Source organism: Penicillium vulpinum (assembly GCF_028829585.1).
Source record: "Penicillium vulpinum strain IBT 29486 chromosome Unknown utg000001l_segment0_segment0, whole genome shotgun sequence".
Taxonomy (NCBI): domain Eukaryota; kingdom Fungi; phylum Ascomycota; class Eurotiomycetes; order Eurotiales; family Aspergillaceae; genus Penicillium; species Penicillium vulpinum.
In genome coordinates this window covers 1715165-1728805 of record NW_026643241.1, presented here as the reverse complement: position 1 = coordinate 1728805, position 13641 = coordinate 1715165, and the positions used below count along the sequence as shown (strand labels likewise).

The 13641-nt window shown below is 45.8% G+C and overlaps 6 protein-coding genes across 6 annotated transcripts; 5 read left to right on the top strand and 1 right to left on the bottom strand.

The window, feature by feature from the left end:
• Positions 1–925: 925 nt before the first annotated feature.
• Positions 926–2089, top strand: N7479_000632 (protein kinase domain-containing protein; the record flags this gene model as incomplete). The annotated part of the gene is made up of 1 exon (XM_057248330.1): positions 926–2089. The coding sequence occupies one exon, from the start codon at positions 926–928 to the stop codon at positions 2087–2089; it is 1164 nt and encodes a 387-aa protein (XP_057112762.1).
• Positions 2090–2357: 268 nt separating this feature from the next.
• On the bottom strand, positions 2358–3050 carry N7479_000631 (SRPBCC domain-containing protein; the record flags this gene model as incomplete). Its single annotated transcript, XM_057248329.1, has 1 exon — positions 2358–3050. One exon carries the CDS (start codon positions 3048–3050, stop codon positions 2358–2360), a length of 693 nt encoding a protein of 230 aa, XP_057112761.1.
• Positions 3051–5473: 2423 nt separating this feature from the next.
• N7479_000630 (uncharacterized protein) lies at positions 5474–6651 on the top strand (the record flags this gene model as incomplete). Its single annotated transcript, XM_057248328.1, has 2 exons — positions 5474–6029; positions 6152–6651. Coding segments are annotated over 2 exons (1056 nt in total), but the record flags the coding sequence as incomplete, so codon positions are not given.
• Positions 6652–7607: 956 nt separating this feature from the next.
• Positions 7608–8823, top strand: N7479_000629 (uncharacterized protein; the record flags this gene model as incomplete). The annotated part of the gene is made up of 2 exons (XM_057248327.1): positions 7608–7705; positions 7761–8823. The coding sequence occupies 2 exons, from the start codon at positions 7608–7610 to the stop codon at positions 8821–8823; spliced, it is 1161 nt and encodes a 386-aa protein (XP_057112759.1).
• A 1585-nt stretch (positions 8824–10408) lies between these two features.
• Positions 10409–11647, top strand: N7479_000628 (uncharacterized protein; the record flags this gene model as incomplete). The annotated part of the gene is made up of 1 exon (XM_057248326.1): positions 10409–11647. One exon carries the CDS (start codon positions 10409–10411, stop codon positions 11645–11647), a length of 1239 nt encoding a protein of 412 aa, XP_057112758.1.
• A 669-nt stretch (positions 11648–12316) lies between these two features.
• On the top strand, positions 12317–13540 carry N7479_000627 (Zn(II)2Cys6 transcription factor; the record flags this gene model as incomplete). Its single annotated transcript, XM_057248325.1, has 1 exon — positions 12317–13540. One exon carries the CDS (start codon positions 12317–12319, stop codon positions 13538–13540), a length of 1224 nt encoding a protein of 407 aa, XP_057112757.1.
• Between the last annotated feature and the right edge of the window lie 101 nt (positions 13541–13641).

The following is a 13641-nucleotide window of genomic DNA, read 5'->3' as shown; positions in this document are numbered from 1 at the left end:
TGTATAGTATCTTGTTTAATATGTATAAAATAATTTAGTATACTTTTAAATGAAGTACATAATTGTTAATCTGACTCGGAGTTATGTTACATGCGGGTTGGGGCACGAGGCCGAAGGATTGGAGTTGAGTCATCTAGAAAGTGCCCAATGGATCGGATGGATGTGATAAAGAGTAAAGATTGTCAAGGTACTATTGGGTACTTCGCATTAAAATATGTAAATACGAACATCTTACTAAAACTAGAATTAAAAAATAATATAAAATAATCAAGGTTAGTAGCCGTTGAGATGCATGCGGAGTAGGATGCTCCAGGGCTGCATCCATTGGGTTCTATATAATTATAGTCTATATAATAATGCATTCCGGTCCTGTATAGACGTATATAGACCGATATAGATCTATTTAATACTAACTAGAAAGTAACTCTGTACCTTCAAAATCACATAACTTATAACCAAATAAATACTATCCCAAGCATAATTTTAAAAATCAAAATGAGGAAATGAACCGGAAGCACAAAGCCGACTAATTTCCCGTTATACGGTCCACTGACACCGTAGTATTTTACTGTCACTGTCGATCTCAGTTATCTCTATCAATTTCCTTTTGGTTTTTTGGTCTCGAGACCACAAGTGGGCCAGTTTTTTTTTTTTCTCTTTGCTTTTTACTCGCTTTATTACCTTTAGCATGTTAATTTCCCAACAGTTCCAAGGTTTGTTCTTTGTCTATAATTTACCTATACGGAGTAGACCTCCCATAGAAACGTGCCTCGCCACCCTGTCATCGCTATAGATCCGTGGGTGAGGCCTAATCGCGAGCTACGCCAGTGGCGTTACTGATATCAGAACGATTTCACTATCGGCCGTTCCCCCGAGACCATATAGACCCTGGCCTGCTCACAAATCCCTCAATTTGGTTGAAACCATGGCCAACCCTCCATTTCAACTGTCACTCCAGACAGCCCAGGGCAAAAGCCCATCTTCTCAAGTGCCAAATTTGACACCACCCGTGACTCCCATAGCCAAGGAAAGGCCCCCAAGATCAACTCTAAGCCCATTTCAGGATTCGCCCTCGATCTCCAAGGACAATGCCGGCACTCTGCTCTTCACCGACGACCTCGAAATTTGCCGCGACGAAATCGACCGCTCCGTCGAGTTCGGCCGCGGCGTCTGGAGCATAGTATACAAAGCGCGCTCTTTGCACCGCCCCCAAACAAACTTCCCAGGCACACCCCCAAGCTCCCCGGTCACAAAATCACAACTTCTAGCCGTGAAAGCACCTTTGCGCCGCGATGCGCGCCCAGTCCTCAACGCCGAAGCAGCAACTCTAACACGCCTCACTCAAACCAAAGGCCACAAACAATACATCGTCCCCTTCCTCGGCTACCACGTCGAGCTAGGCGCACTGGTAATGACCGCCGTCCCAACCTCACTGGCAACATACATCGAAGAGCAGTCCAAGCGCGCGCGCACCCGACAACCAGTAACACAAGGAATGTTCGAGCCAGTCCAGGGCCCAGAATCATACCAGCAGCTCGCGTGCAAGCTCATCGCCGGCCTGAACTGGCTGCACCAAGTCGCGGGAGTCGTGCACGGCGATATCAAACCACACAACATCCTCCTCCGGCCTGTGGAAACAGACGGCTGTGAAAACCCCGATTTCCCCTACGACCCTCTGTACGCGGATTTCTCCGCAACAGTTGATATCCCCGCGGACGCGGATGCCCCGCTTGATACAACGCGCGCATCGATGTCCTCGTTCACGCCGCCGTTCACGGCGCCTGAGATGCTTGCTTCGCTGACGTCGACTGAGATCGCGCCAACGCCTGCGTCGGATGTCTTCTCGCTGGCCGCTACGCTGCTTGCGGCTGCGACGGGTGATTTGTTGCTTTATCCCAATATGAATCATCGGTTGAGGTTGGAGATGGCGAGGGCTGGACATCAGATTATTGATTTCACGAGGTCTGGGATGAGTGGGAGTCGGGTTCCGCGGAATGGGTTCGTTGAGCGCATTGTTAAGCCGGCTGTTGTTAAGGATCCTGCGCAGCGGATTGCGACGTCGGATTGGGTGGAGCTTGCGTCTGCTTGATAGAGGGGAATTTTTGCTGGAACCTGTGTTTTTTGGTTATTTTTCGTTTGCATTGTCCATATACCCTGTACAGATGGAGTTTGGTGGATGTATGATATCGGTCGGATATAGGAATTATAGATTTTATCAAATCACATAATACCTGGTGATTCATGAGGATATCAGTATTTCATTCAACCGTAATATCTCATAGAGTAGTGATTCTCGAGTAGAGTAGCGAGTAGACATCAAACAACCCCAACACTCCCACGGGTATATCAAGAGTTAATCAAGCAGGACCAGCTGCAGTATTACTGCCCCCCTCGACAAACTTCTTCAAATCAGCAACCCACATCTCGAAAAATCCCTGCAGCTTAACCCCATACATCCACCGCACCGCATAAGCCAACCACCCAGACTGTGCCTCCCAATTCCGCACTACCGTCCCACCCTCAACAGCCGTAAACTCATGGACCCGCTCGGCCTTCAAAAGCGACGGCGAAAACGCACCCGGCGCTTCGGAGTCAGCGACCCAAACGATATAACCGCCTTTGCCGATCTCAGTGTTCGGTGCACCACATTCGATTACGATGGCATGCACGTCTGTTGCGGGTTGGGGCTTGGTGGAGGTTGAGTCCATACGGACGTGTAAGGTGAATTTTGTTCCTTTTTGGAGGATTGGTGATAGTTCTGTGCTTGTTGATTGAGGTGTGGATGTTGATGTCGATTCTGGTGCTGGTGTTGGTGTTGGGTCCGGTGCGGAGGTGGATGGAGATGGGTCTGGCGTTGGCTGGGAGCGGATGGTTACGCGTGGCACGAAGGTGTTCCAGCTTGGCCATGTTGAGGTATCTGTTAGGGCAGCCCAGACTTCTTGAGAAGGGGCATTGATGAAAGCTGAGCTGCCGATGTGGAGGATTGCCTTGTCGACAGGGATGTTTGGGGTATCGCGAATGGTGTTGGATGGGTCGCTGATGGTCGTCATGATGTTTGGTGGTGAGCGGGAAGGGGGTTGAAGAGGAAATGATGAAAGGAAGACAGGAAGGCACCAGAAGGTAGCAAGGTAAACAGGTTAAGAGTCAGGAGAGTTACGTACGATGTACGACGTTAAGCTGCCGGAGTAGTAGTACATGCTGTTTGCATGTTTGCATCTAGCCCGATAGCTGAAGGATAAGATGCGATAAGATAAGATAAGGTGATCGAAGTATGATCTGGTGTAAAATAGCCCTAGGTCAACAGGTATGACCTTCTTAAATACTTTGGGCTTAGTTGGAGTCTAGTAGTGGTTGAGTATGCTCTAATTGTTCCCAAGAAAATCTCAATTAAGCTTCAACGGCACTGTTTATGCATAATTCGACGAGCGCGCACCTACTTGATAGAGTTTATAGAAAAGTCTACACTTGCTAAAAAAAACAAAAAACATTGCCGTGATATCTTCTAGACTAATTGTATATCACAAAAGCTAATATAACTGGTACGCATCTTTTTCTTTAGTCTAAACTGATTAAGTCAACGGAATAGTAAGAGGAAAGTCCAGTCCGACACACCACAGTCGTCTAACGAAAGTGCCTTACTTGACATGAATATGATGCAAGGGTATAATGCCAAGTCCCTAGTCATATGCATGCACGGTAAATCAGTTGAGTACACAGTACTCCGTACATACAGTGTCTTTAGATCGCATTTGTAGTTTCGACAAGCATCATTTATATTCAAGGTATGTGCCTAAAGATGAGAAATGGCATGAAACATAGATTAGGTCAAGGTCGGGTCCTGGTTTTCCTAGATTGAGTGGAGGACTGTTGAAGACACACTATTTGGAGGCCCTCGTCAAATATATAGAGCAAGGCGGACTCCTTGAGACTTATGTTATACCTGATAGCCTTCGTGGGTAGTTGTATGCCGAAGGGGACCAGCGATATGACAAGCGAAAGAAAACCATTGATGGTATTATAATTGGTTCGGCATGCCCCTCGATCAATATCAATGTCATCCCTACCGATGTAGGCTCAGGTCCAGGCTCAAGTTCAGCTGTATCCGCCGATATGGGCTCGTCCGAATTCGCATTCAAGCGACGCTTTTTGCTATCCCTTTATTTCTTTACAAGCTTTGTGTCTTCCATAGGAGATCAGCCCTTTACCATGCGAAAAGGGGAGTGTAGTTTTGGAAATAGGCAAGTTCGTATAATTAAACGAATGTGTCCACATCAACCTACGACCATTGAACGTGTCTCGTTTTTGCCTCAATATTTCACCGTATATCAGATCATGACACACCTTCCGAAAGCACCCTCCATTTAGAATAATGGTGTAACAATAATGAGAGAAGTGAAACTGAAGCGACCTTTGCTGTTAGTGGGGCGATAATCTACAAGCGTTGACAGAGTAGATTTCTGTGCTTTAAACGCTTTCATAACGTGCAGCATGTTCTCTGTACGTTGGCGTAGAAATATGTCCTTATTTTATTGGCCCAGCTGCCGAGTTGTTCGTGCATAGGAATGATCAAAAAAGTGATTGCATTGCAATCATGACGCAGTACCTTAATCCTCATCACGATCACTTTCGTTAGTGAGCTATAGCGTAGGATCTCATATTTGTACTTAGTCGTAGATAAAGACGTGTTAAAGACGTTTAGGTTAGTAAGTCCAGAAGGATGCTTCAGAAGGATTCGTCAAGACCAGGAAGAGAGAGGTTTGAAGGAGCATTACAGTAGTATCCGAATCCAGCTATACCTTCAGGGGAATAAATCGACGATCGTGAATCCTGATTGGATGGGCAATGAAAGCCCTGTCTTTCTGACCGTTTCTGGAGCTGAATTTTACAATACAATACGAAGTAGTAAGACACAACCGGGTGTATTTTACATGCAAGTGTTATGCGCATGCTAACTAAATAGCAAAAGGCAGATTGCCTCTGCAACCACCCAGCTGTCTAGGATATGTCAGTGCCTAAAAACAGTTGAAACGATTTGGTTGCTAGACTTCCTACTTTGAAGTTTTGTCTGATCTGTGATATGATAGAAAGCCAGTCCTTTACCACGTCTCAGACGGTCGAAGGAAGTTGAACATTTGTACTGAACCCCCCCCATTTCCTGTACATCTGACGTGTCTCGCCAGCCTCGAAGAACAACACATACTTGCATTTCCCCTATCTCCTTCCAGGCCAATATAAAAGGGCACTGGGAGATTTCGCCTTGTTGATTTCTCATAATCTCTACTCATTCTGTTTCGTTTAACACTATCGCCTAACGTTACCGTCAACATGGCAGGAAAAAGTAAATTTAAAAAGTCCAAAATTACGACACCTGTTCTGATATCTTCGAAGATTGATTATAATCAACCATTGTCGTCGTAAGCCCTTTATTACTTGATTATCATATTTATTCTGACCTTTGAAACGACCCTACGAGTCGGAATTCATTACCCTCATAATCGGCAACAATCGGTATAAGCTTCCACAGGAATTTCTTGGCAAATGCCCACAGCTTCAGCGCCAATATCTTTGGTGTTCAGAAATTACATTGCCAGATGTTTACGAAGAGGCTGGCCATACTTTGGTGCATTTCTTATATTCCGGGAATTATGAGACGATACGCTCGCCACCCGATATTGACACCATCTCAGAAGAGTACAGGAGAAGCATCCTAGTTTACCATGCATCCAGAAAGTGTGAGGTTCCGGGGCTCGAATCCCTTGCCAAACATTATATTGAACACTTCGGTCAAGAACTGTCTCTTTATGACGTGTTTCGCCTAACAAGAGATGTATTTTCAACCCTTCCTGAAGGCGAGACTTGGCTCCCGAATTACATCAAGGGTCATTTACTACGTCTGAAGCTTGGAACTCCAAACGCCAACCTATCAGAGCTTTATAGTACTCTTGGTCATGATCATTATTTTGATAATACCGTGATGAAAATGGTGGTTGACATGCTCTCCGTACACAATTTGGATGTTGCATTGAAAGGTTGTGAGAGCCCTCTCCCCCCACCCTCCAAACTATTTAATCAAAAGATAGCAAGTGACGGCTGGCTGATTGAATCAACGAACTTCAAAAGCCATTATGAGCTAATATGAGACGTTTAACAGAAGAGCATACCCCAGAGCCTATTGCAGAGCCTACCGCAGAGCCTACCGCAGAGTCTACCCCAGAGCCTGCCCCAGAGCCTGCCCCAGAGCCCGATCTAGAGCCTATCGCAGAGTCTGCCCCAGAGCCCGATCCAGAGCCTATCGCAGAGTCTGCCCCAGAGCCTACCCCCGAACCTATTGCAGAGCCTGCCGCAGAGCCTGTCGAAAACTGGATTTTCCCTGAGGCATCTTCTCTAGAGTTTTGGTCTGATGCCCCTTTGCCTCTACACGAGGCTCCCGCTGCCGAAAATTTATCTAGTACCGAAGCACCTCTTGTTGAGACTTCTGTTGAACTCCAGCTTGACCAGAATCATTTAACGGAAATTTCATTAGCGGACTTAGCTTTGTACACCAATTGGGAAGAACTCAGTGGCAAAGAGAGAGCTCGAAGAAAGAGAAAGCTTGCGAAAAGGGGTCTTCCAATTCCAAGCGAGGATGGTGTATCATTTCAATCTTTGTGACTTGAGCACAGGAGCTTGAAGCTTGTTATGCTTTGATATCCGAGTCTCTTTTAGTCTCGCAATGTTCCGAGAATTTCGAACGAATATAGTTACATGACTTTGCTGAGTTCTCTTTCCCAGCGTTCTTTTATATCGTCCGTAAATCAGCAGAGCAAGCTAATTAATACATATAGCCAATGAGCGTCATCATCTCATAGTAGAATAAATGGTGTACTTAACGTTGCCGGCAAACACTTTGACCACAGCGAGTACAGTCGCTGCTATATTGTTATACTCTATCAAAATATATATTTTGCGAAAGGTTGGTGACGGCTCTCTTAAATTAGACTTGTATTTGATCGACATTGTATAGGATAGGGTCGCTTAGTTTGGTTTATAATGTTAAATTTTGTTGTTTTACGAACCCTGATTCTAAGGCTATTGGCCCATACAGTTGTGCCGAGCGCCCAACACCTTTACAGTGTTGGGCGCTCAGCACGATTTTGGTCCACGGGTGTAGCGCCGGATTAGCATTATTCTTGTATCGTTTCCTATACAACTTATTATTATGCATATGGATTGTATCTTAGTAATGGGATAGGAGATCCACTATATCCAGGATATTTTTGCACAAATGCAAAGAAGAAAAACGAGGAGGAACTCCTATGTATGCTGAGGTTTAGAGAACTTGGTAAGGTGTCTTTTGGTGGCGCTTGGGGTTTGCATGCCCATTACACTTGCTTTTTGGCCCGTTGACATCCAGACTGCAGTAGCAGCAGCACAACGTGCCCTATCTCCCGGAATATAATGTTCATCAGTTAGGAATTGTGCATGAAAAACAGCGCATACTTGCATATCCCCTCTGCTCCCAGCTTCGTCTACAAATAGAGACTTCACTGTTCTATCAACTATGATCCCAGTCATTTCAATCCATCTACTGTGATCCATCTATTGTGCCATTGCCAAGGAGCTTCACAATGATCCAAAACCTCTCTGATCAGACTAGTACAGATTCGGAGTCTCTGAACTCTAGCCAGAAATTCCCGAAGATCGAGTACAATCAGCCACTGTCATCGTGAGAGCTTTCAAACAAATTTACTCGAAATTGGCTGACTTTTCAATTTCTGCAGATCTTACGAACATCCAATCGTCACAATATGTATCGGAGAGAAGAAATATGGTATTTTGCGGTCGCATATTCGAAAGTATCCTCTATTGGGTCACTATTCCCCTCAAGATACATACGTCGCACTTTCCGATGTTGATGGAGATGTCGGCCACACCCTGGTTCATTTTTTGTACTCGGGTACTTACGAGACGATAAACTCGCCACTCGATGAAAATGTCTCCTACATCGGACGAGAATATCAAAGAAGCGTTATGGTCTACTATGCGTCTAGGAAGTACAACATCACCGATCTCGAGATCCTCGCTAGAAAGTATATTGAATACTTCGGCGAAGCCATCTCCACATTTGAAATACTGTGTTCCACTAGAGAAATATTCTCAAAGCTTCCTGAAGACGAAGTCTGGCTTCCGAGCTACGTGAGAAAAGTTCTACAGCGGTCGTTTGTGCCAGGCACTCTACCATTAAATATCGATGATCTGTCCGAAGTTTTGAAAGATCACGACTCTTTGAGTAGAGTTGTTATGTTATCAATGATCGAAATTTTATCTTCACATATTCAACACTTGGAAAAAGGGTCCGAGTCTCAACACCATTTTGCATTAGGAGTTCCTCCCGGATTCAAGACTGAGTTGCTTGTTCCAAACGATTGGGGGACCACTGGCGGAGCAAAAACAAATGAAATGAAATCCGCAGATGAGCCTACCCCCACTAAAAATTTGGTGGTGGTTGAGGAGCGGTCTATTACCTCCGAAGATTGGTCTGCTCCTGAAGACTATCCTTCTGTGGAAGAGTATCCTGCTCCTGCAGAGTATGCTTCTACGGAAGAGTATCCTCCTGTGGAAGAGTATCCTGCTCCTGTAGAATATCCTCCTTGGTGGCATGTCAAAACCGGCAGGGCTGATGCTAAAGAGAGTCTGGCCAAGATTTTGCTGCCAGATGTGGCTCTATATCATGACTGGGAAACTCTCTCATCGGCAGAAACGCGCAAGAGAGGCAAGAGGCTAAAGAGGCGTGGTCTGCCGATCCCAGACGCAAACGGCGTTATTTCAATTCCGTTGATATAAACACTCTCTTCTTGTCGTGGCTTTTTTGCTTTGTTTAATCACTATCTAGCCTGCTACGAAACCTCACACCAAGCTTACCCGAGATTGATATTCCCGTATATAGCAATAATAACTGCACCAGATCTCCCTCACCACCGTACACACCGTAAATATCCCTCTGCGTTTTCCACTCTTCCTCTAATCATGAAAAAAAAAACATCATTCAAAGAAAGCAGCAAACCCTTGATCCAGGTTATCTTCGTAGGAATGTCAATATTGCCGAATAATGGCTTCCAGCACAATAATGGAAAGACTCAACAGGATATTATTCAGGGAGATTTGAAAGCAGATACATTATCTATTCGGCTAGAGTAAAGAAATATTGTATTGCTCCTAAGTAACACAGAATTCGGCTCCAGCTATTAGCCAGTTCTCGCAACGCTGTACGAGCTGCTCAATGAAAAAAGACCCATTATGCAAGCGCTGGAACACTCGTCTCCGTAGAATTTGGAAGCTCCAATTAGGGACGGCTATAAACTATCTAACTGGGCTTTCCGAAGGTGTTTCTGGATATTATAGAATCAAAAATCAAGGGTTAAACATCTTCCACAACTATATAGAGATAGTATCATGAATGTAAAACTTAACGAACTAAATAGTGATAGCTGTAGAATGATAATATTAATCGGTGTGGCCCTACTATATATTTGCCTCCTAGCTAAAGACGAAATACAAATTAGGGTCGACTGCCACACTAAAACGCCCGCGTTCCGTTAAGGGGATAATGGTTAAGAGTGCTATGTTGTAGGTGACGGCCAGTGGGTGTGCAGGTCTACGGGTAAGCCCTTAAGCTTGCCTAGATATCCATGGGTGTAACCAATCTTCCTCGGAAGGTAGGAACCTTGGAATGACCTCGGGACCAGGTTGTGATTACTGAGAAAGTCAGAGCGCTTCCAAGCTCAGGTCACGCTCAGTTCAATTTGATGATCTCTCTTCCCTTTTTAAATGCAATACATATTATGAACAGTCAGAAGATCGTACGTACGTGAATATCATATTCTAGCTTTGGATAAAGCTACTTGCTGAAGTTATTCCCAGCTACCTCAGTACGCAGACTGAAATGTGGCATATCAATAAACAAACATGTTGCTTAGCTCTAAAATGCAAGGAATAATGAGATCGGCTCCAATATATCCTAAATTTTCCCTATTCATGTATTCTTCAAATGGTCAGGGAGATACAAGCGCAATCATCAAGTTGCTCAACCTTGAGATTGCTAGGTCGAAGGACCAACGCACATCGGAAGAGGCTATAGAGACAGCTATGACAACACCAGCTAGAAATCAGATGGACTGGCCTGTTCCAAATTAAAATAAATCAGGAGTTTCGAGTCACATCAAATGGTCATCTCCGCTCTTTCTTATAATGTTGCACCTTCCTTAGAACTACATATATACTGCCGTAAACAAAACTCCATTCCCTTCTTCTTCCTCTTCTTCCTCTTCTTCCTCTTCCAAACACCATACATTCTTTCACTCAACACTCTTTCATTCATACACTCATTGGACCACTACATTCATTTCCATCTTCTTTCGGTCTCTTAAACATGCAGTGTAATAACCCAGTTCCGGTCTTTGTCCAAACCACTCAGCAACCCCCTCCTACCTTTCTTATCCGGCCACGGCCACGATTTTGCATCTTGCGTCCCGGGGGGTTTTGGACGCCTCTAATCCCACTTGACGAGTTGCCTTCTTGGTTGGAAATTCACAACTGGGCCCCTGACCTGTATATGGGGATGTACCCGGCGTCAATGACCTTCATGCCACGAGAAGGGGAATATGAGGTTGTCTGTCATCGCTGCTTGCATGGTGTGAACTCATTGCACCAGAGTTTCTCAGAACGAGAAGCTTCTTCAGTGGCCGCCAGTAATGCCGCCACGAGCAAAGACTCTCCTGAACAGCGCGTCTCACCAAATTGCTATAACTCTGATGCTGATGCTATGTCTTTGCCTTCGGTACTTCATCATCGCTCCCCAGATCATTGCTTGGAGCAGCCTCCTTTCAGTGCGATACTCCAGACTCCGTTTGTCGGAATGTGTGTGGTCGACATGAATTCGCAGTATCCCGATATTTCTCAAGATTCTCCTACAACGAGACGGCGTATGAGCATCGAGAATTCGCTTCCTCACCAGATCTTTGGTCCAGTCGGTATGGGCAGCCCTCCTCTTTCCCTGGCCAATTCGGGAAATTCTCGCAAGCCTGACTCCCCTCATCCACATGCACATGATGCTGGATCATTTGGCAAGCCCAAGCGCGTTGCATCACTGCGGAGCGAAAGCATTGCATCAATGCAAAGTGCCAGTGTTGCTTCCACTCGATCTCTCACAGTTGCTGCCATTGAGCAAATGAAGAGAATGCGAAGAAGAAGGCTCTCTCGGGGAAGCAGCTTGCAGACAAGCATGAGTGTTGCAGAAGCAACAAATCTATCTCAGGTCTCAGGCTCACAGATTTCAAAGATTTCAAAGATTTCAAAAGTCTCAAAAGTTTCAAAGGTTTCGAAGGTTTCGAAGAATTCCTCCATCCGTGTTATCTCAAAGCATCGTCGAAGGGTTATCCTGCGCCGTGAACATGCGGAGGCAAGGAGAACATGCACGTCAAAACAGTTACTAATCTCGATGGAGGCGCTGAAGCTGGATCCGAAGCTGGAACAATCAAATTCAGCTACCAAGAGACGCGATCGACGCGAGCGCATGATGAAACGCAGAAAGCAATCTGACCGGGGCAAGCAATCATATTACAACATGATGCGGACTCCCAATTGGAGCCCGGGTATGTGCAAGCACTGAATCATAATCGAAAGTGGTCTGTAGAAGGCATTTGCAAGACTGTATAATTGTCTTAATGGTATGATTCACAAAAGGTTATTTTGACTGGGTTTGGTTTATAGATAGGCGCCCTTCTTTTCCATTTCATTTTTGCTGGGTCGGGCTATGTCTTTGAGCGGAGTTGCTTTCGTTTAGTGGTGAATTTGTCTCTCGTTTGTCTTCACGTCCTTTTTTCTTCTTGGGCGAGATTTTGTTTTTGGTCATTTTGCTTTTTCTCAACTGGCTAGTTGACGACTTTCCTTTCTCTTCCCCCTTGTTTTGTTGTCCTCGGCTCTTGGTGGCTTTGCCTCTCCTTCGGTTTTGTTATTCACAACTGGCCCCCGGCTAATAACTCCGTCCTTCATTTGCTTTTATTATTCTCAGCTGACTCCCGGTTGATGAAATTGTCTTTCGTTTTCTCACGGAGTGTGTACTTCACTGAAACCAACCAGAATTGAACCCAATTATTCTACTTTTCCGGGGTCATAGATTAAGTGCAGACTTCTTTTCCTTATCACCAAAGGCATGAGAGCAAGACCCCCTTTAGGACAAGCTCTCAAAAGGATTCAAATACGAGACTCCACCTCGGCCCGGTCAACCCCCGCACTTATACATTGATAGCCTTCCCAGCCAGGCAACTTCACACACACCATGAAAGTGAAAAAGCCCCGAGGCATCCGCCATGACCGGGACTGTGCTCGCTGCAAAGTCCGAGGGGTCAAATGCGATCTTAACCGGCCCCGATGTCAAGCCTGCCTCCAAGGTGGAGAAGCATGCAACTATCCACAACGAGTTGTATGGGTAGATGATAAGAAGAAGTCAAAAGCAAAAAGCACTTCACCAATTTCCAATGAAGAAGCGCCGAACACTAAAGTTTATAAGTCAGCATCTATCAATCTCTACGGCTTCATCGACCTCCTAGATACTTTCTGTCAACAAATTCAATCCAGCAGCCGCGACATCCCCAAAGAAGGAATCGAGCTCATTTCACGCACGCTAAGCTTTGCGCGCTCCCGCATCCAAGATGCAAACAACAAAGAATCCCTCCAGTCACATTTAATGGCATTGACAAACCTAAGCCAGGTCATCCAGTCCGCACACCCAATCGCCCTTTTCGGCATCGCCACTTTCGCCATGTTCGAAGTATGCTGCGGGTCCTTTGGCAACTGGCATTGCCATCTCCAAGGCGCACGCTCGCTGCTAGATCTCCACTGCCAACGCAAGGCCGATTTCGACAACCTCTGTAACGAAATCTCCGGTCTAGCTGATGTCCTCGCGTATCTAGTGTGGTTTGATGTTACAGGTGCCCTCGTCAGAGAAAGTCCGTTAATTTTTGAGGACTGGCATCGCGAAACCCTATCTCCTGGATTCTTCGACTCAGTCGGCTGTCCACCAGACACCTTCGATCTATTTGTTTATCTTGCAAAACACCGCGAAGTTAATGGAATCAGCACTATAGACCTTAGTGCCCGAGCAATGGCCCAGATCCTCCAGCTCAATGTAGGCGACTTGACAAATCGCAATCTTGCTACGACCGTGTATAGAGGCGCCGCAGCAATCATGGCATTCAGTCGCGCAGGAATGACTACTGGCGACGATCCCGCTGCATCGAAATATCATTCGAGCGTAGTCTCCTCCATGGTGGATCGAGCTTGTCAGGCTATCGCGGAAATTCCCACTACATCGAGATTCTACGTGCACCTAGCGACCCCCGCATACCTGACAGGGATGAATGCCTCCACAGTACAACAGTGCGATATAATCAGAGGCTACTGGCGTAACTGCCAGTCATGTGAATTCCCCCGTTATCCGGACGCGGAGGCGCAGTGCGAACGAAGGTGGAGGATATGCGGTGTGGGGTTTAGCGTCGATTAGATTGCCTTCCTATTCGGGTAGCCCATATCTCACTTCTTATCTAGGTGTTGGGAGATATATAAAGGTCCTATTGGAATCAAGTGTCCTAGATTCGTAGCTTG